Source organism: Taeniopygia guttata, chromosome 6 (assembly GCF_048771995.1).
Source record: "Taeniopygia guttata chromosome 6, bTaeGut7.mat, whole genome shotgun sequence".
In the NCBI taxonomy this organism is placed as follows: Eukaryota; Metazoa; Chordata; class Aves; order Passeriformes; family Estrildidae; genus Taeniopygia; species Taeniopygia guttata.
This window is the reverse complement of record NC_133031.1, coordinates 7,178,629-7,199,391: the sequence shown is the minus strand read 5'-3', so window position 1 is coordinate 7,199,391 and position 20,763 is coordinate 7,178,629. Positions and strand designations below refer to the sequence as shown.

The 20,763-nt window shown below is 45.0% G+C and overlaps 1 protein-coding gene across 2 annotated transcripts in view; it reads left to right on the top strand.

The window, feature by feature from the left end:
- The first annotated feature begins 8,045 nt into the window (after window positions 1–8,045).
- IPMK (inositol polyphosphate multikinase) overlaps window positions 8,046–20,763 on the top strand; it is a 38,406-nt gene continuing 25,688 nt past the window's right edge. The window contains exons 1-2 of one of the 2 annotated variants that reach the window (XM_072930883.1): window positions 8,046–8,675; window positions 12,825–12,910. In XM_072930883.1, the coding sequence (XP_072786984.1) occupies window positions 8,470–8,675; window positions 12,825–12,910 (292 nt within the window). In that variant the 5' untranslated portion in view covers window positions 8,046–8,469. Of the gene's footprint in view, window positions 8,696–12,824; window positions 12,911–20,763 lie in introns of both variants that reach the window. The other variant, XM_041717058.2, reaches the window with a different exon arrangement.

Genomic DNA, 20,763 nt, shown 5'->3' with positions numbered 1-20,763 from the left:
GGCCAAATGCCAGGCATCCACAAAAGCCATTCACTCACCCTCTCTCGCTCTCAGCTGGGCAGAGGAGAGGGAAAAAAATTATTGAAGGGCTCGTGAGTTGAGATGAGAACTGGGAGAAAATACTCTGAAGGCAAATTAGGTTGAAATTTAAAGGTATAAAGTAAATTTATTATTAACAGAGTCAGAAGAGGATAAAGAGAAGTAAATTAAGCCTTTAAAAACCATTTTTCCCCCCAGCCCCTCCCTCCTTCCCATTGACAGTACAGGGAGACAGGGCCTGGGGGTTTTGGTCAGTTTGCTGCTGGAGGTCTTCTTCTGTCCATTCAGGGAGAGGAGTATTCCCTCTGCTATGCTATGCTGTGTGGTCTCTTCCACAGGAGACAGTTTTCTGTGAATTTCTCTAGCGTGGCTCTAATCTCGTGAGCAGCAGTCTTGCCAAAACTGCTGCAGCATGAGTCCATCCCACAGGCGAACGATCTTCCCAAAACTGCTATGATGTGGGTCACTTGTCCATGGGGTGCAGTCCTCTAAGAATAGGCTGCTCTAGTTTGGAAGCAAGGGCCCTCTTTCTCTATCTATGGAAGCAGGGCCCCTCTCTCTCCATTCAGGTCACACTAGATCACAGCTTTCTCTGGCATCCACCTGTTTCAGCATGAGCACTTCTCCCACAGGCTGTGAGTGGATCTCTGCATCCCTCGTGGACTTCATGGGCTGCAGGAGGACAGTTTGTTTCACCGTGCTCCTCTCCATGGCCTGGAGAGGAGTCTCAGCTCTGGAGCACCTCCTCCCCTTTTTGCACTGACCTTGTTGCCACCATGTTCTTCTCCCTCACATGTCCTCTCTTCCTCCTCTTCTCTGACTAGAAGAAACACTTTTGCCTGTACCATTGCCAACAAGTTCCCCTAACTCAAAGGTTCCTGCAGGACCCCGCAGCACTGAGGAGTTGATCCCAGCCAGGCTCCGTGCCGGGAATCGCTCGCCGTGTTTCCGCTGTCGGCAGTGGCGGCCGCCGCGGCGCTGGGGCCGCTCAGCGCCTCTGGTCAGGCGGGGCCGGGAAGGAGAAGCTGCTGCCATCCCTTTCCTTCTGCCCGCGGCGTGGCTGGCTGGGGGTGGCCAGGCAGGCAAGACTTGCCGTGGGCCGTGCTGAGATGGCAGTGGCGCAGCACATCATTGCGCACTGCACTGCACATGGCCCTGGTGGTGGCACCTTGCCACCCCTGGGAAAAAAAATTGTCTGCGTGCTGTTTTGATTTTCTTCTTAAACAGGTCACCACAGAGGCATTACCAGCCTCTCTAACAGAGCCAGCACCATTTCCGTCTTCGGAGCCATCTGAGTTCGGCTCTGTTGGATGTGGTGAATGCTTCTAGCAGCTTCTCACAGAAATCTCATCTGTGCTCAGCCCTGCTACCAGAAAACCTGTCCATGCCAAATCAACACACCGTGCAATGGCACCTCCGTGAGCACTGATCTAGGGGTTTTCTCCACAGCCGTGGATTTAAGGGGTTTCAGCAGCAGTGGTGGCTGGCTGAGGCCCGGCAGCTGCAAGCGCTGCATAAATGTGTTAGCAACGAAGCAGCGCTTCATGCCTAGAGCCTCATGCACTTTGAATCCAGAAGTTGTACTGCCAATTCCCTGACAGTGAGCCTGCTAAAATTACCATATTGTTGCTGTTTGGGCCTTGTTCTGGTGCTGTTGGGGTCTGTAAAACTTAACTTTTGCAATTGTGCAGCAGTTAGACATGGATTTTCCTTTCAGTGTAACGCAACTACAGACATGGAAACATGAGTCACTGTTGTATCACAGTTACTCATATCCAAGATACGGAAGAACATTTTATAATAGCAGGAAGGATAAGAATGTAGGCATGAAACTAAACATTGATTTTGCAAAGAAACCTTGTGAGCTGGCTTCTCCTTAGCCAGCCTGGACATGGAAGTCTCATGCTAAATCTGGCTTTTGTTTCAACTCCTGAAATTTCAACATTGACAAAACCCACGCTGAGCCCTGACTGGATTAGGTGGACAAGCACAGCCTCACCCTTGCCTGTGGGCAGAGAGAGAATGCCCAACACCGCTGCCAGGGACCTGAGTTTATTGCTGTTCACCATCGCTATTTCAGCCCAGACAGAACATTTCATGCAGCCATTCAGTCCAGCAGTGTCAGATACCTGTTCCCCCAATTGCTCTCTGTATCCAGGCTTGTTCTGCTGTGGTTTTCCTACATTGATTAGTAGCTTCTTTGTCATAATAATTTTCCTAGAGGCATGATTGATTTAGAATGGGTACCTGGGCCTGCTGCTTGAAGTTCTCTGATGCTTGTTTTCTATAGCTGCCAGGGTCTGTGGTGCATTTCTTGGCAGGATGATTTCCAAGCTGCCTAATGCTGAGGCTAGTGCAGAGAGCAGCTGAATAACAACTAAATAACATAAAAACAAACAAATTCGTGAAGAGAAGAAGAAGAAAAGGAAGAAAAATGATGTGGTGGATGGGAGGAGAGCATAAGCTAGAGAGGATTTACCATCATGTAACAGTACTATATGGTAGCAAAAAGGGAAAAATCAAACTACACAATGGTATATGTTGCATTTAATTATATACTCTAATAGAGCCAGCCATAAAAAGTATAAAGTGGTGGTTCTGTTAGCCAAACTCATGCTTCTCAGAGCTGAAGGGGTTATGTGTTTGAGCAGACATCTCTTACTGGGGTTTTTCTTCCTCAACTGTTTGTGAAATTCCACAGTACTGGACAGAAAGCAGCACACAGCAATGCAGTGGGTTCTTTTAGCAATCTCCCGTTCCTCCACACCTCACTTTGTAAGCTGTTGAATTAGATGTGCAGTTGTAATAAATAGGAGTATTTACTGGTATGTCCCCAGAAATCAGTAAAATCACAATAGGTTTACAGGACTAGCTAAGCAGGATGCAGTCCTCCTTTCCCATATGCAGTTTGGAGTGGTAAGAAGGGATTTACCTGGCTTCTCAAGCAACTTCTGTTTCCTTCAATATATAGAAACTGCACAGCTCTCACATAAACACAGATAGATCCATGTCTCTTGTAATGTTTTTCCCAGCTGAAGACTCAACCATCCCTCTCTCCTATTTGCCATTGCACTGCCCTTAATGCAGTCTACTCTGCATCCTTTTTTGTCATGCAGACTGTGATTTTCTTTTGCTGTTTTTGTATGTGTGGCAGACTTAGACCAAAAACAAAAAGTGCCTTCTCCTCTCCTGGAGCAGCCTGTGCAAAAAAAGCTTCCTGAGCATCCTAGAGATTACATCTTTAATGTGTAAAGCATTCAAAAGCTAGGCATCTGCTCAGTAATGGTAATGTTTGTTCTGTTCAGTCAAGTTAGCTGGCAACAGGGAGCAAAATGAATAATAAGGCCACACTGCATAACTTTTCTCAAATACTTTTCTACATCTGGAAAATATCACCATACATGGGTAAGACATGTTCAAGATGCACTGTCTCTTCACTGCCAGGGCTCTTGCTCAAGATTTGGGTACCAAAACAATGGCCAGCACAGACTTCCACTGCAGTAATTATCAAATTTGATGCTCTTTTCAAACAGTGTGTTCTTTCAATCTCATTCTTGGCTTTAACAACTGTTCAGGTTAAATTACTTTCTAAGAGTTGTGGCTGTTGTTTTGCAAATAAATTTTGGCAATAGAATACCGTTTAATAGAACAGACATTTTTAATGCCAGTGGGTTTAGTCAATAAATGTTTAATTTTACTGCAGGTGGAGGAAGTCTAAGTCACCTCTAGGGAAAGACAAACAGGCATTTTAAATAAATCTTCTTGGCATTTTAATCACCTTAAATCAAGTTCTGGGCTTATCCCAAAGCATTAGGATGTGACTGTTAAAATCCAAATGCCATCATGAATTTGTAAACCCTGAGCAACCCCCAATTTCCACTGTACTCGGAAAAAATCCCTGTTTAGAAGCACAAAAGGAGGATCTGTATCTGTATGTAAGCCATGGGATCAGGAGATGGTACCAAAGACTTTGATCTAAAGTTTCTGTTTCACATGGAAGCTCAGATTCTTTCTCAAGGATGTCAAAGCACATACATCTGTCATTGGTATTTTGTAGGACTGGAGGCAGCTAAAGCATGCTTCAACTATTTAGGCTCTCCACAAATCATGGTTTAATATTCACACTGATAGTTAATGGTATGTTCCTATTCTCTCTGAGAGACCAGACATGGAAGTTGGACTCAGTACATGTCATGCTGAGGCTACACAGAGCAACAAAATAACACCTTTTGTCTTTCCCTCAACACTCTTTCTGCTGCTTCCAAAAGTTTTGTTGGCTTTTTTTGGCAGATGCACTGGGCTGATGATTTCAGGCAACAGTGACTTCAGGCCTCTTTCCTGGGCCATGATGGGCAGTTCCGTCATCAGTATCAAAGAGCTTTGGCTTGGATTGTTTTCCTCTACATGCACTACCCTACATTTATCTATTCTAAAACTCCTATGCCACCACTATGCCTTTTGTTCAATTTTGTGAGATCCTGCAGGACGTTGTCATTGGCATGGCATTTGAGTGCCCTAAGGGGGTTAGGAATACTTGTAGACCTGGAGATTTTGTGCACTCTCCTTTCTGCAGGTTGTGAATGAAGATGTTGAATAAAAACAGTCTAGCAAGCTACCTCATCTCCACCATCAAAGCCGTTTCATTTGTCTTCCAGCCCTTAATCTACTCTATGTTCAAAACTTAATTTTTTTCTTCAAATATTTAGTTTCTTTAGTGATCACCAAAAAGAAAATAAAATCCAAGGACTCTGAAGAACTGTTGAAATTAGCTTCTCACTTTTGTAGTCCTTGTATCTTTCTAGTACAGAACAGACCTCCCAAAATTTACAGCTGCAGTTCTAATTGTAGAAGATACACAACTGCCATGAGTTAACCTTGCAGTAATTTTTTTAAAGGTACCTCATTATCACAGAGACTTGATAAGTCAACTTGACTAGGTTGGCTTTTGACAGCATCCCTTTGTTTTCATTCTAGAAAACCCAAAAGGACCAGTTGCCAGGGAGGAGAGTAGTGTCACAGGGTTTGCATCCATTTGCCAGGTAAAATATCAATAATTGTGGGACATGATGCCTAAGTGACAGGGCCATATCTGGGAAAGAAAGCAGAATGGCACCGTTGCAGCAGATCAGGGTAAGTTTAGTTTTCCTTCACTTAACAAGAACAAAACAGGACAGGACTCCTGTGAATTTAACAAAGGATTAAACACCCTGAGTGATACAATACAGCAACACTTCTGCTTTGAAATGGCAACAAAAAAGAGCTGCAATGCAGCTACAACTTCCCTGCTGCTGTGATGGTGTCTGCCTTGTGCTGTGTGGGTGGGACAGGCCTCCCTGCCTGCAGGAGCCCCACCGCAGATGGTTCTGCCTGTCCAGCAAATAACTGGTTTGGGTGCTGGACATTTGCTCTCAGGCACACGTGTATGGTCCTGGCCAGCTCTGTTTCAATCTGCTGGGCTGGCAAGAGCTATGCACATGCGGCAGCCTGATGCAGGAAGTGGCTCTGTGGGCAGCAGGATCCACGGCTCTCACACAGACCTTGCAGAATGCACTGCTCTGGCAAAAGAGCAGTGTTTTTGGTGAGGTATGGAAGTGGTGGCTGTGAACCATGTGAAGGTACAGTGAAAAATTGAGCAGAGTTTGCTGTCAGCATACTTCTAGAGTACTGATATTTTGGCGAAGACCCAGCCCCACTCTGTTTACCTAATGTCCTCCTGCACTTCCACTTAAACAGGAGCTTATTTCCTGTACTAAACTACCTTGCGGCTTGTGGTTAGTTATTAACCAGTTTTTGTGTTTGAAAAAGGCCTTTATTTCAGCAGAAAGTGATTCTTTTGTAATCCTCACTCTGTTTGGGGCAGCTGTGCAATCTGCACTTGACACATCCTCTCGTAGCACACACACAGTCCTGGTATTTCCTAGGCATTGTCATCAGACTGAAGGAGGTAAGATTGATCACAGCAGCAGTGGGGAAGAGTAATCCTGAATTAAGTATAATTTTGCCAAATGCATTTTGTCGGGGGAATTGGAGGAGATTCTTAAACAAGTGCCCCTCCTTTAGAAGCTGTTCACAGCCTCTTTTGCTTTCTCTTGGAGTGCAGTCACACAGCCTGGCAATAAGAAGTTTCCTTGGGAATCTTGCTGGTAAATTCAGTTTTCAATGCAATCTCTTACAGAATCACACTGTGGAGAAAGGAATTATTTGCCATTTCTGCTATTTTCTCTGTTTCACTTGTTTCATTTTAGGAGTAATTCCCAGAAAGATTAGTGAACTCCATGTGCTGAAGTGTGAGGGTGGAGTGAGTGAGTGGAGGATAGTCTTACGTCACTTGATTTCTGTATGCATGAATCTGACTAAAGCAAATGTCAGGGAAAAGGAAAGAGTCAGTGTTTGCTTATTTCAATTACTCATAGTTTTGTATTTCTTTTAATGCCCTCCAGGCACACTTCTGTTAGCTGCAAGAATATCTAGCAGCTCTGTTGAGGACTAGGTGCTTGAATAATCTTTAAATTCTTTAAATTTAAAGGTCTTTTTGCCTTTTAATCCCATTCTTTCTTCTGTTGAGATTTTGAGTTCAGGCAGATTGCAGTAGATGGGCACTTAGACAATTTTGAAATGCCATCTCTGTGTTTAGACCCAGATTAGCTGAAGTGCCACTTTGCAGAGGGAAATACCTTTCTGCAAGGCTCAGGTTGACCTATAAACCTTTCAGCAGCTACTGCTATCAAGACTGGGAGCCTTCTTTCTGCGAAACACACACACTTGTGCATTTTTTCACTGTACACCTCGCTAATTCTTGTGCAAGAGTTGGCCAATCTGTGGTATTTCTCTCCTGTGCCAGCACGCCCCTGGGAAAATTCATCATTGGGTATCTGAATACAAGAGCTTACTTTTGCACCCATCTGGCTCCTAATCTTGAGGGCTGTATGGTAATGACTGATGAAAAGGGGATATTCAGGAGTGAGAAATGTTTTCTGCCCAGCCCTGTTACTTCAGGAAGGATCTTGCTGAGTTGTAACCCCTGTCTGCACTATCTTATCCAATTAAGTGTGTAAAACGAACTGGTTCATGAACAATGAACTAAGAAACTCAGTTTCAACAGGTTTATATTTTGCTCTCTTCTCTCACTCTTCAGGTTTTAATCTTCCCTGTGACCTTCCTGATCCTTTGATACTCTAATTTCCCCAGTAAATCCCTTAAATTGCCATAACTTCTCCCAGCCACCTGCCACATCTCCCAGCTATGGGATGGGGAAGAGGTGGTAAATAGCCAAGCTTATCATATCGAGGTTTCTCTGATGTCAATGCCAATTCTTGAATATGCATCAGGCCATATTATAAAACCTGGGAAAACAACCTATATCTGCTAAAATTAATTTTCCTGTCTCTGGCCTTTTTTTCCTGTTTCTGTATCCTAATAATGCTGATCAGAACTTGCTACTGGCAGATACCACAGCAGAAATGCAGATTTAATACAGAGACCTGCTCATTTTGTAAGAGATAGAAACAGGAAAAAGAAAAGGCAGTAATTCCAGACTGCTAAATAGAGCTGATTTGAGCCCGAGGGAAGTTTTATTGAAGTCTCCTAGCCAAGCTTTGGGGTCCTGAGAGTGAGTGCAGGGGCATGCATACCTTCCTCTGTCCATGAGGAGGTAAAATTCAATTTAGAAAACAATCTATTGTCCAGTTTAATCTGGTGTTGGGCCAGGTGCACTCATCTATAATGCCAGACCAGCACATACTGAGGAAAGGTTCTGGTTTAGGCTGCTTTAAGGGCTCCTGTCAACTGTCAAGGTTTATGCTGTTTGCACACCTCGGCTGGATCTGCCTTGCAGTCACTCCGACCTACTGGAAAAGAAATTGAACAAACCTCGGCGTGACGGTAGATTTACTCAAAAGCGAAGAGGATTCGGGGGTATTTCAGGTTACCGAGAACCAGCGGAGGGGAACGCCCCCTGCCCGCCACCGCGCGGTTCTGCCGGCGCTGGCAGGGGAGCAGAGCGGGGCTGGGGGAGCCCGCGGCTCGGGGTCCGCGGCCGCTCTGCGGCTCGGGGCCGGTCCGGCGGTTGCACCGAGCGCTGCTCCCTCCTGCAGCCTCCGCCGAACCGGCGCTGCCCGCCCAGGCCTTCTCCGGGGCCGCGCCCCACGCGGCGCCACCAGGGCCACCGTCAGCGTCAGCACAGCGGCGGTCCCGCTGCGGGCCGGGCCGGGCGGGCGGCGGAGGCGGAGCCACGCCCGGGGCGGGGCGGGGCGGTGGCGGTCGCTGCCCCAGCGCGGGGTGGGCGGACGGCGCGGTGCGGGGTGATGGAGTCGCGGGCCCTCGCCGCCTGCGCCCAGCTGCTTCGCAGGGCCCGCTGAGGCCCGGCCGCAGCCGCCGCCGCCACAGCGCGGCCAACCCCGCCCGCCGCCGGCAGCCCCCCACCGCCGGGACATGGCCACGGAGCCCCCGCGGCCGGCGGGGCGCCCCGAGGGCGGGCGCGGGTGCTGCGCGGGCGGCGGGCGCGGCGAGACGGAGGAGGCCGAGGCCGCGGCCCAGCCGGTGCTCGGCGCCTCTCCGGGCCCCGCGGCGGCGGGGGGCGGCCGGCGGCGGGCGCTGAACGGATGCGTGCCGCTGTCGCACCAGGTGGCCGGGCACATGTACGGCAAGGATAAAGGCGGTGAGCGGCGACGGGCGCGGGGAGGGGGCGGCGCGCCCGGCCGGGTCACCTGCGAGGGAGTCCTTCCCACCCCCACCCTTCCCTCCGTTTATCTGAATTCGCTCAGACCGGCTGTGGCGGGCGGGTTCGGCTTCGAGTTCCTTACGCCCGGCGGCGAAGGGGCAGCTCGGTGGCTGGCGGGGCAAGGGTCGGTGCAGGCGGGAGCGGCCCGGGGGCGAGCTCAGGGCTCGCTGCCGCCGTAGCCGAGCTGCCGCCGCCGGGCTCCGGCCGCACCTGCCCGCCGGAGGTGCCGCAGCAGCGCGGGAGGTGCGGGGCCTGGGGCAGCGCCCGGGGACCGGAGCCTCCCCGGCACGGCCGGACGGGGGCCCCGCTCGAGCCCCCCGCTACGCACAGGCCGCGAATGGAGCGGTGTAACCGCTGCTAAATTTCATTCTTCTGGTGCTTTTCCTAAATGGCCTTAGTCTGTCAGGACGTGATAGTTATCAGGCGCCCTTAAACTGGAGGACTTCTGCCGTTCAGCTTCATTTTGTCAGGCACCTTTTAAAGACTGGGAATTCAGGTACCAGCATGCTAGTTCTCTCAGATATCAGAAACGTGGCTTATCTAACGGGACCACCTGAACCTCTGGCCACCAGAAACTTCAGCAAATTATCACTAAGCTATTGTTATTTGCTTGTTTATGTGATTATAAATATGAACCAATGGCTAGGAAACGATCTAATAATACTAAGACATGAGGAGACAGTATGCCTCCACCAGCTCTAAATTTCTATTTTTGCTCCATGTTGAGGAGTAAGGTGTTGGCCCTTCTGATGAAGGGGTGTTTTAGCATAGGCAGCGGTCAGTACCAAAGCAAGCAGCCAAGTTAATGTTGCCAAATGGCATTTTTCGCCTTTCTAGGACATTGCATTTGGGGTAACTCCTGCCTCCCAGCCAGATGGAAGGTATGCATCCATTCAACTTGCAGCGTACTCTCTGAGAGTAGCTACAATGAGTACCTGCTGGCATATTGCCTTTGAACCCTGGCAGTAGGAGCTGCCCCTGCTGAATAGGCCAAGGGCTGAATTACAGAACCCTGTCAGCTATCAGTGAATGAAATTGCAGTGCTAATGGCACTGTGAGTTTGTCTTATCTACAGCCTGCATCCGTGGTGTGACTTGCTGCAGATAATCTCAACAAAAAGTCATTTTTCTCTTTGCCCCTGCCAAAGGCTGAACTTCAGAACCTTTTCGATCATCAGTGACTGGAATTACAGCCTTAAAGGCTCTGTGAGTTTGTCTTATCTGCAGGTTGTTTCCATGGCATGTCTTGCTGCTGATAATCTCCACAGAAATTCTTGTTCCTTGCCCCAGTTGCAGACAGTGCAGTAAAACGGAGGTGCAATGGGTCCTTGAAGGTGTATGTGTTCCATGTTCATACATCATAGCATGAGGTGGGATCAGGCACAAAAAGGCTCACTTCAGAGAGAGCTTTACCTTTGGCACATTGGTCTTACTGCAGTTAGATCAAACAGCACAGGTGATCATCTGTATTTTGGGTGCTACTCCAGTGGTTAGGTAAAGCTAGCTCCAGTACATCTCATGGGCAAGACCAAGCCTTTTCTGTAGAGGTACCACCATGGTTGATGATCTCATCTTGGAAACTGTTTTGTGTTGAAGTGAAGACCAAAGCTGCTCTGGTACTCACAGCTCTCATTTTTGTAACTCAAATTTCCCTTCTGTTCCCACATACAAACAGACAGAGGACTTGAAGGTATCCAAAGTATTTTTAACTTTTACTTTTTCTAGTAAAAGTACAGTGTAAAATTTCTCCCGAATAACCTTCCTTTTTCCCTTTGTTCCCTGTGGCTGCCTTGCAAAGAAAGGCCTCTGACAGCCTCTCTGCATGCATGTGTAGACATTAGGCTGCTGTGCATTGTGACTGCCCTCTTGTTGAACGCTGTGTGCAGTAGTGCCTCCCCAGATAAATCGTGTGTAGTAAGTAAAGTAATGACTTTGGGTTGTGCCTTAATTCCCTAGGCGGGTAGAGAGAGACAGCACCTGGTGGGATGTGTCACCTTACAGAGCCTCCTGCACCTGCCTGTGGTTTGGTGCCTGTACCTGCAAAATGCTGGGGTCTCCAAGCCAGCAGTGGGATTCTGTAGCTACAGGGGCTGGTCTCCTTCAGAGTGACTTGCTTGCTCATTTCAGAATGGTAGCAAGCTTTGCATCCACAGCTAGGGAGAAACGTTTGTGAGATATTTCAGGGTTTTATTTTCAACATAGCTCTGTTGATTCCTCAGAAATGTTAATTTGCTTTTTCATATGTTAAAATTGTCCTATTCCCTGTCTGTGATGAAAAACCCCAGGAAGCCGCCAACAAACCCATGACCAACATCCATATGTTAGTATGATCTCCTGGTAGTAGTGATCTCTACTTGTAGATGGGAGGGAAGATTATGGAGTTTACATCTTTGTGGTGAATGTTGAAACATGGTTCTGGTTTTCAGGCCTGCCCCAGTCACAGTGGCAGAGTAGTGCAATAAGTGCTCTAGTCTGTCAAGAATGCAGAGAATGAGGGAACTTGAGATGTCAGTTTATATTCAACTCTTCAAGTAATATGTATCAACCCAATAGTCTGTGGATTTTGCTTCCAGGAATCTTTGCCTGGTCTTTCTACCTTATAGATTGTCTGCTTAGCAAAGCCAACATGCAGATTTTTGAGGAGTGTGTGTTATAAAACCTATTTTAATGTTTAACCTATTTTATTTTAATGTGATTGTTAACAATTCACATATAGGATATGTGCCATTGAAGTACTTGGTGCACTTTGCATAGTAGTTTCCAGCACATGCAAAAGGGTACAGGGAGGGGGAACACAAGCTGCTGTGTCTTGAAGATGTTGTGGTAGCCTGCACATGTGTGGCAATATTTTTCCAGTTTTGGAAAGCGCATAAAATCCAACTTTAGGCAAGAAACATGACTTGAGATCCGTTTTACGCAAATTTTAAAAGCTATTCTTTGGCATAGCAAACTATTGAAACAACTATTCTAAGTCTGGTGGTCGTTTTGAAGTAAATATCTTGGTCTCTAAAAATTTTGTGTAGTTTCCAAGATTGCACAACAGAGCCCATTCACAGATAACGGTTTTTAAGAGGTGAAAAACACAATTGCTTTTGTAACTGCAAGCTCTCTTTGGGATGCAAAGCATGTGGCTCATTTTTCTGTTTTCTCACATGGTAGTTGAAAATAGAACCTATTTTGGATACAGTTAACATTTTTGCTACCCTTCTAAGGAAAACAAATTACTGTCTGAAAAGCTAGAAATGAATCCTAGGATAAAAATTCTTTTTCAGAAGTGGGATTTTGGTTTTCTGTTGCACCTAATGGTGCAACACAGTGCACATTTCAGAGGAATGCAGTTGATTTTGCTGAGTTCTTGCTTACATCCATGTCTTGAGCATCCTTGGATACTCAGTTGCATTTCTTCTGCAGGTATTCAGAAATACTGGTGGCTGGCGAGTCTTAAGGCTGTTTCATGAGGGTATTTTGGAGGGGTTTTTTGTGCAGGCTTGATGAAGGTGTTGCCTGGCTGAGATGAAATTCTGTACTGTAATTATGGGTGATACAAATAGTAGCATCTGATAGCTTGGAGTGACGTAGGGATGCTACTTCTTGTAATAAAGACATACTCTCTATCTGTGCCACTAGTATAGATGTACATCCACGGGACATTTATTTCTGTTCTAGTAGTGAGGAAATGCTTTAAATGTGGTACTCCTTTAAAGTCTTGGCATTTATGAATTATTTAACAAGGGAGTGTCTGTATAATCTCTTTTAGTTAACGATGGGGTTTTCGGGGGTGGAAGTTTTAATGTCAAATCCCAGTACTGTGCTGGCCTTGGGCAGAACTACACCCAGGAAATTATTCAATGGGTAGAAATAAGAGGAATGAAAGCAAACCTCTGCTAAGGGTTATATGTAGGAGCTGACAATTTTGTCTCTACTGTGTGTGCAGCAGAAACAGTACAGCTTTTCAATAGGCTGTCCTTGATGGTTAAGTCACTATTTCTGGGGGGAAAAAAAAAAAAAGGCAAAAAGAAAGCTGTACCTTTTAAAACTAAGCCCTGAAGGAAATGCTTCTCTTCTAGGCATACTGCAGCATCCAGATGGAACTGTCCTGAAGCAGTTGCAGCCACCACCTCGTGGTCCCAGGGAGCAAGAGTTCTACAACAAGGTGAGCATCCCACAGTGTGGAGGAGGCTGGCTTGCTCCAGCTGAAATGAGGGATGTGCTTCCTGTAGAAGTGCATCCTTATCACTGCAGTTGGTAAAGTGCAACCTAAATACCCTGCCATGGTATCTGTGTGCTCTCTAGAACTTTCTGCTCCTTGCATGTCAATACTCTTGCCAGACCTACTTCACTCACAGGATTTAAGATTGCTTATTTCTTCATAGGACCGCAGACTTTCAAAGCATCTAAGATTTTATTGAAAAGCCTTACCTCCTGTCTGTGTTTAAACGGTTGTATGTTTGGTCCCAACTTTCTCACATAACCAAGTCTCTCAAAAGTGCTTATGTCTAAATTTAGCATGTTTTATGCTTCTTCCTGGCCTGGTTTATTGCTAGAAGTAACTCTCTTCACTGCATTAAAACTCAACTCCTTTAAAAAGTCGATAAATATCAAACCTCTCAATTGTTTTAACTTCAATTGTTGTATTTTTCCTATTGCATATCTTCAGTTTGCTTTATCAGTAACTTTAACAAGTGCACACCAGGAGAGCTGTTGCTTTCCTGTGAAGAGTTTCTAGAGCCTGCTCTGTCCTGTGATAGTCTGTCATGGTTTTTGTGTGTCAGATTGATATGCCATGCCTTTCCATGGCTTATTAGGTATAAAGAGCTATCAATATCTTCATGCTTGGTGTAAGAGGAGTCTTGAGACCCTCTGCTTGTTGTGGTGTTTGGCTTGGATTTTGGTTGGTAGGTTTCTTTTTCCCTAAAAGTATATTTAAGTTAGCAAAAGACCTTGCAGATTTCATGAAAATGTCTCACATAAACAAAGCAAGGTGTTTTAAGTAAACAGTGTGTTTGCATACTAGCATTATTTGATAATTCTCATGATAGGACAGAACAGTAGGTGAGTTACTAGGTGCCAGTTAAATGTAAATATTTTTCTGAGTTTCTGTGTGACTCTCATTGAGATGAGGTTAAGAAATATGCCATCCAGCCTGACTGGTAACTTGAGGAGAAGGAAGAAGCTTGAACAGACTCCTTTGGGCACCAGGCTACTTACTGTGCTGTGAAATCCTCAGGTAAAGACATGCTGTCCCTGCCTAAAGCCAGCAGGTAAGAGGGGAAGTTCAGTCATTGCTTGCACATGAACTCTTCACATCAGAGATTTTATAATTTTGCCTGTTTAAGCTTAGACTCATGTGACAAGCTATGAGCAAGACCCTGGGCCAAGTCTTTGAGAAGGGAGTGTCTGTGTCAGTGTGCTTGTTCCTGTGCTGTGAAGAAGTCAGGTCTCAATGCTAGTAACTTGCAAAATAAGCTTCTATTCTGTCTCCTAAGGCCATGCAGCTTGCTTCCAGCACTGAATTTTTTTGATTATAAGACATCTTGGGAAGGGGTTGGGCAATTATTGAAAATTAAGAGAGAAAGGGAAAGATGTAGACATAATTAGCTGTGTGTGGACTAGAAGGCCTTTTAGTGGGAGAAGGGAAGGAGAGCACATACATGTGTGTTGTGGTGGTGAAAGTACAGGAGAAAGGTCCTGGGGATTTGTTGCTCTTCCATTATTAACTGCTATCATGTTTACTCTCAGGCAAGAGCTGTGTGATGTGGGCTATAGACATCTAAGCACTACATATTATCATTATAGGATGATAATTGCTCTGGGTTGGGAGGTTCAGGATAGGGTACAGTTTCACATGCAGCTTCAGCTGATCCAAATGCTCATTGTTGCCAAAAGGGAAATAAATGCCTTTCTTCCCATTCCTGCCATTTACTTTGCACCATGATGGTGCTCTTTGGACATTTATGAACTAATTTGACCTATTTAAAAGATAGTAAAACTTCCTTGTCTTGGTAGTCTTCTGTCAGTTTAGGTGACTAAGCTGACAAGCAATGGGAACAACAGCAAGGGTGCCCTGCTTTGGTGACTGAGTTTAGCCACTCTTGTGGGCTGTAATCAAAGAGACATTATCACCCTGGAGAAGGCTGATGAGCCTCCAGAGATCAAGGGAAGGATAATTTTACTGCTCCTTGAGACAAGGAGTTGTTTGAAAGGTGACCATGTACAGCAGATGGTGAGAAACAGTGCAGAAATGAAACAAGTGAAGTAAGCCTGATGAGTCCCAAGCTCTCACTTTGTCAGGGCAAAACAGCAGGTTTGTTGGTAAGATCAAAGCAGGTGGTTGTTCGAGAGTATATGTGGATTTATTGTGACGTTTTTTTCCTTAAAATTTCTGCTTCTGTTTTTTCACATGTGCTGTGAAAACAGAAACTGTTTTGTCTGTAGGTAGGTGAGTTATTGCTCCCTCTGCATCTGACCTTATGCTAGCATGCATGAACATTAGTGTCCCAGTACCTGGGTCAGAAAGAAGGGGGGTTATCTTTCCTTCTGGAACAGCACACCTCCTCATGTGGAGTAACAGAGAAGCTCTGTAGTTTATGGTAGCAAGAAGAGGAGCATGTCTCAGTTTCAGCTGCATGAGTCAGCTGGAGAGCAGCTATGGCAGATCTGAAGCAGAAGTGTCTTCCAAGAAGCAGGAAGTGGTATTTCAGTGTGCAGTCCTAGTACTTGTCAGCTGAAGGCTGTAGGGATTGTGTTGTGATAGATGATAATGAGGCATTAAGGGACGAGTTTGACTAGGAACTCTGATATATTTAATGTGATACCAGGTAAATACTCTGTTTGAGCCAAGGAAGTCTTCTCTTCTGAAACTGTTGGATTTGCTTGCAGCTTGATGCGTGAACATGACAGAGGTAGAAGTCTGTCAGTGAATCAGATGCTTTTTCCCTTGTCATTGGTGGTTTTTTTTTCTGTTGAGCATGATGCTAAGTACTTACCACTAGAGCCCAGGCAAAATGGGGTTCCATTTTGGAATGGAAACTTGAACAAGATGTGTACTGCAAAATACTAGTAAGTGATCCAAAACTTGCTCAGAAGCATTTGGCAGCTGAAGTTTGGAAGAATTTCACAGGTCTCTGTCAAATCTGGAAAACTGCTGAAGTAATTCCTAATCAGGCACCGTCAAGTTACCTTTCTATTTTCTTCATACTCTTTTCCCTTTAGCAGTCATAAAAAAAAACCAGAGGTCTTTTTTTTGTAAGAGATTATTTCACCAATTAAACTTTTATCTACTAGAGCACTATGTCTCATTCTCTACTGCTAGGGAAGGGGCTTGTCATGTGTTATGAGGGAGGGGAAAAGCAGCATAAGATTATCATGAGTACCTTATATGATAAAACATAGTAAAACAATGAGCTGTTTGTTAATAGCTTAACTGGTTTGTTAATAGCTTACCGTGCAGTGCTTAACTTCTCATTGGAGTGTGACTTTCTAGCTGTAATGTCCACTTGCTATTGAGTTCTGTAAATCTGAGTAATTATCTAATCAAAATAATAACATTTTAATTTTGTTTCTGCAAACTCCCTTTCTGTACCTGAGGGCATGAACTCTTTAAAAACATTGCCTACACAAGCATGGAGTGTTTTACTTGGTATTCTGGTACCCTTATCTGTGTGAGAAAAATACCAGTTTTTTTAACCTTGAATAGCTACAAAATACTTTGTTTTCAATAGGTATGAGCAACAAGGGAATGAAACTCATTGAGGCGTACGGCTGATGTTTATTTAAGGGCTATCTACACCGCTGATCAGTTGTTTCTGTGTAATGGCAGTGCTCTGTGAGGACTACTTTTGGGATGGAGCAATATACAGTGATGTGGGAACAGGGAAATAGTGTTGTTTGAAAATGTAGTCTTTTCAGTTGGAGAGACTAAGTTAGTAAAAGGCGGTGTGAATTTATGGTAGGCTGCCTACGCGAGCATGCTAGGAAATCCACAGATTTCCTGCTCCTCAGTGTGTTTTGGGATTTGGCTTCAGCCTGGTTTATCCATGCTGAACTGCTCTGATTTAGTTCAGCAGTGCTGACAGAAAGAGGAAACCTATCAGCACTCCAGTGGTGATGTGTTGCACCAGGTGAGTTGACAAATGTGAGAATAGTGTCCTTTGAAAAAGCTAGTGCAGCCCCTGTGTGAGGTAACCCACTGCTCAGCTGGGTGTGGAGCTCCTGTCTCAGCCACACCAGGCTGTGCTTCAGGGCACTCTGTGCTAGTGTAGCTCTGCCTTTGCATTTCAGAGCTATCCAGCACAGAGTTTTCCTTAGTTTGTGACTGTGTTTTCCTACAAGCTCTGTGTTAAGCATGAAGAGATGGAGTGCTTCTTAATGTTGAGTAGAACAAGAGAAGGTTGCTGAGCTGTTTGGAAATGGCTACGCTTTCACTTCTGATCTTGGCTTTCACTCAGTGCTGTTGTAAACCTCTTACTATGTGTAACTTTTCTGAGCATAGCCTACTGAAGTTTAAAGTTTGCTAGTGGAGCAGCTATTAAACTGGGATTTTATGCTTAACAGATCAATAAATGCTCCTGTAAACTTTTATTTGAATTGCCCTTCAGTTTGCCTGTGGTGACTGTATGACACTTGGGGGATGTGTAGTACACTTTACCTCCTCCTGCTGCAAACTGTCCTGGGAAAGCTCCTGCAGCATAGGCAGCTTCCAGTGGATGCCTTTTTCGTTTTCCCTGTTGGCTCTACATCAGAATTGTTGTAGCTGGTTCTAGTGGTGTTGCCATGTCATGGCTCCAAATACATAACTGCAATGATATAAGCTTTCCAAGGCTATTGTAATGTAAGTTGTACCCAGATTCTCAGGTAGTTCTGCCCCAGGTGCAAGGGTGATTTTGGGAAGTTGGATTGAAAAGGTGGACAGGGTTCTCCCTATCCCAGCTCAGCTCTGGTAACCTCCTACCTCTGGCCAATGCTTGTGAACCAAGGGAGGTGATTAACTGCACACAGCATTGTGAAAAGATAATTCAGCTAATTACTTGGCTCTTCTGGTTAGCAAATCTTCCACCCGTGCCCAGTTAGTGATGGCTCTGTTAGCTGCTGCAGCAGTTCAGGGTTTGAGTCCTGCTGACATGGAATCTGAATGCAAGGAAGTTGTTACCAGTGGAGATAGCAGAAAATGTTTTTCATTCTTGTTACGTGTCCTAAAAACAAAGCCAGGATATAAGAGACACAAATAGTTCCAACATGTAAAAGAGATTTGCAATGGTTAGGTGAGAGTTAGGCACTTGAAAGCTAGGAAGGAATGGTTTTGTGGTTGCCTACACAATTGTTCTGAAGTTTCCTTTGGATGTATTGAAATGCAGCTTCCATAGGGCAATGACCTGTGTTTGTTTTGCTTTCCCTCAAGAACTCACTAGCTCATTTTACAGCCTGATACAAAGCAGGATGGATATTGTTTGTGCAACTTTTTCTGTGTTTTTTAACAGTCAGTCTTTGAGTTTGTAACCAGGGAATAATATGTTAATGAAACCCAGTTACGTTAATTTTTCTGAAGCCACAGTTCCTTGTGCTTCTGGGGTTACAGAAAAGAAATGTTCAGGAATTGTGCCCATTTGGGCCATTAGCAGTAATCTTTTCCATACTGTTTCATTTATTTTTTTCTCAATAACCTACTGCAGCACCTGGCTATATCTTTTCATTCCTGCTCGATGCTTGCTTCTTTTCTTACTAATTTTAATTAGTATTCCAGCAGCTTTAGGCAGTGCAGAAGACTTGTGGTGATTCCCCTTCCCTCCTTCATGGCATAAAATGAAGCCAACAGTCTGAAAGATGGGTTTTGGCCAGAATTTGCACAGAATTGCAAGAACTGACTCATATGGCTCGGCTCCCTTTAAGCCCATATAGCATAAATCATGATAAGGCAGCCTGTGTTCCATAAACTGTTCTCTGCTACTGACAGGAAAGGAAGGGGGTTGGGGAGGCAAAGTACGTCTTGTTTCAGGATAAGTTATCCTATTTTGTAAGCTCAGTGAAATGCTTTTGCACTCTTGATTTAGATGATAATCCTTGGCTGAAAAAGGAGTGGATGATGGCCATTGTGCTGCTGTTGTGTACTAAAATATCCTTATCCTGTGATCATCTCTCTGGCTAAGGTTTTGATTTTCAGTCTTGTATGGACAAAAATACAGGATGCCTGATTTTCTTAACATCTTCTTTTGGAGAGGCAATGCCTTGCCCAAGCCTTTTATTACTACTGCATTTGGAGCTGTAGCTCAAAAGGATCTTTGGCTGTGCCTCATTCTGGTACATCTGGGTCTGCCACGTTGAGATACTGGTACTGAAGTGTACAAATTACCTGTTGGCAAACACAGTGAGCGTGTTCTGATGCAGTTCATTCCTGCCCTCAGCATCACTCCTCTGCTGAGGAATTGTCTAGAAAGAATCCTCTTTTGCTGGGGAGATGAGCAAACCAGCATGTGAAGTTGCCTCTTAACCATGAGCCTGGGCATTGGTAATGAAAGGAAGGACACATAGTAATTCTTAACTAATGAGAAGAAAATGGCTCTTTGACAAAGTTGTGAAATACTGGCAGCTGCTATTCAGATCTTTTTTTACATGAAGAGTTGCCTGAGAGAGATAAAGGATGAAGTGTAGCTGTAAGAGTCGGCTGAGTTCCTACTGCTGCTCTGTAAATACTTTTTTTGTACTTCACTGTTAAATGACTGGACAGTAGGACTTGGAAATTTTGCAGATTTTTGTGGTTCTTGCACTCTGCAGCAAAAACAAGTTTGGAAGAAACACATCACACAGTAGAAAGTTAACCTAGAGGGATCTGGTGAGTGTCTGTTTCCCATGCTCTTTGAGAATTGTGTATTGCAGAAAAAACTACAACCCACTTTAATAAATCTAAGAAACATTTAAAAAGGGAGACAGTAAAATGCCATTATTGCAATTTGATGCAATTGTGGAACTACTGGGTGGAGCTGGGAACAGACTGAATAGTCTGTAGTCTATGCAAATAGGAAGGAAAAAAAATCCAGTTCTCTTAGCAACCTGATTTTGAAGAAGATTCCTTACCAAGCGTAGATCTGGTTGGAAATAAAGTGAAAATGCATAGCTGTAAAGTGCACAGTGTGTAAAATTAAATTAATACCCAGCAAAATGCTCCTGCTCTGCTGGAGGGTCATGCCAGTGCTTTTTCAACCTAGATAAAATACTATTTAGACTTCAGTTATTAATGTTTCAGAATATGAATAAATTTACTAATCCATGTTAGTGTAATACAGAAAATACTTTCTCATTATAAGTTCATTTAAAAGTAAGATATGGTTGGTGAACTGACAGAATGAGATTGAGGAAAGTGTAGGTTGCCTACTTGAAAGAAAAACAAAATAAATTCAGTCTCCAAAAAGAATTCTAGTTTCCAGTTTTAAAAAAATCCCAGACAGGCTTGTAATGTTGTTGCTGACGATGTACTTGAGGGAAAGGATGCCATCCTGGGGAACACTGACAGGCTTGAGAAGTGGGCCAGTGGAACCTCATGGAGCTCAGCAAAGACAAGTGCAGGGTCCTGCCCCTGAGTCAGGGCAATCCCAGGCACCCCAGCAGCCTGGAAGGAGAAGGGGTTGAGAGCTGCCCTGGGAGAAGGACTTAGGGATGGTGGTTATTGAAAAACTTACCATGAGCTGGCAGGGAGTGCTCCCGTCCCAGAAAGCCAATGCAATCCTAGGATGCATCCAAGGGAACGTGGCCAGCAGGAGGGAGGGGATTCTCCCCTTCTGCTCCTTGCTCTCCTCACCTGGAGCGCTGCACACAGTTCTGGTGTTCCCAACATAAAAAGGACATGGAATGTTTGAGCAGGTCCAGAGAGGGCTGTGAAGTTCCTAAGGGGACTGGAGCACCTTCCCTGTGAAGACAGGTTGAGAGAGTTGGGGCTGATCAGCTGTAGAAGACAAGGTTGTGTGGAGACCTCACAGCACCTTCCAGTATCTCAAGGGGTCCCAAGGTAACTGGAGG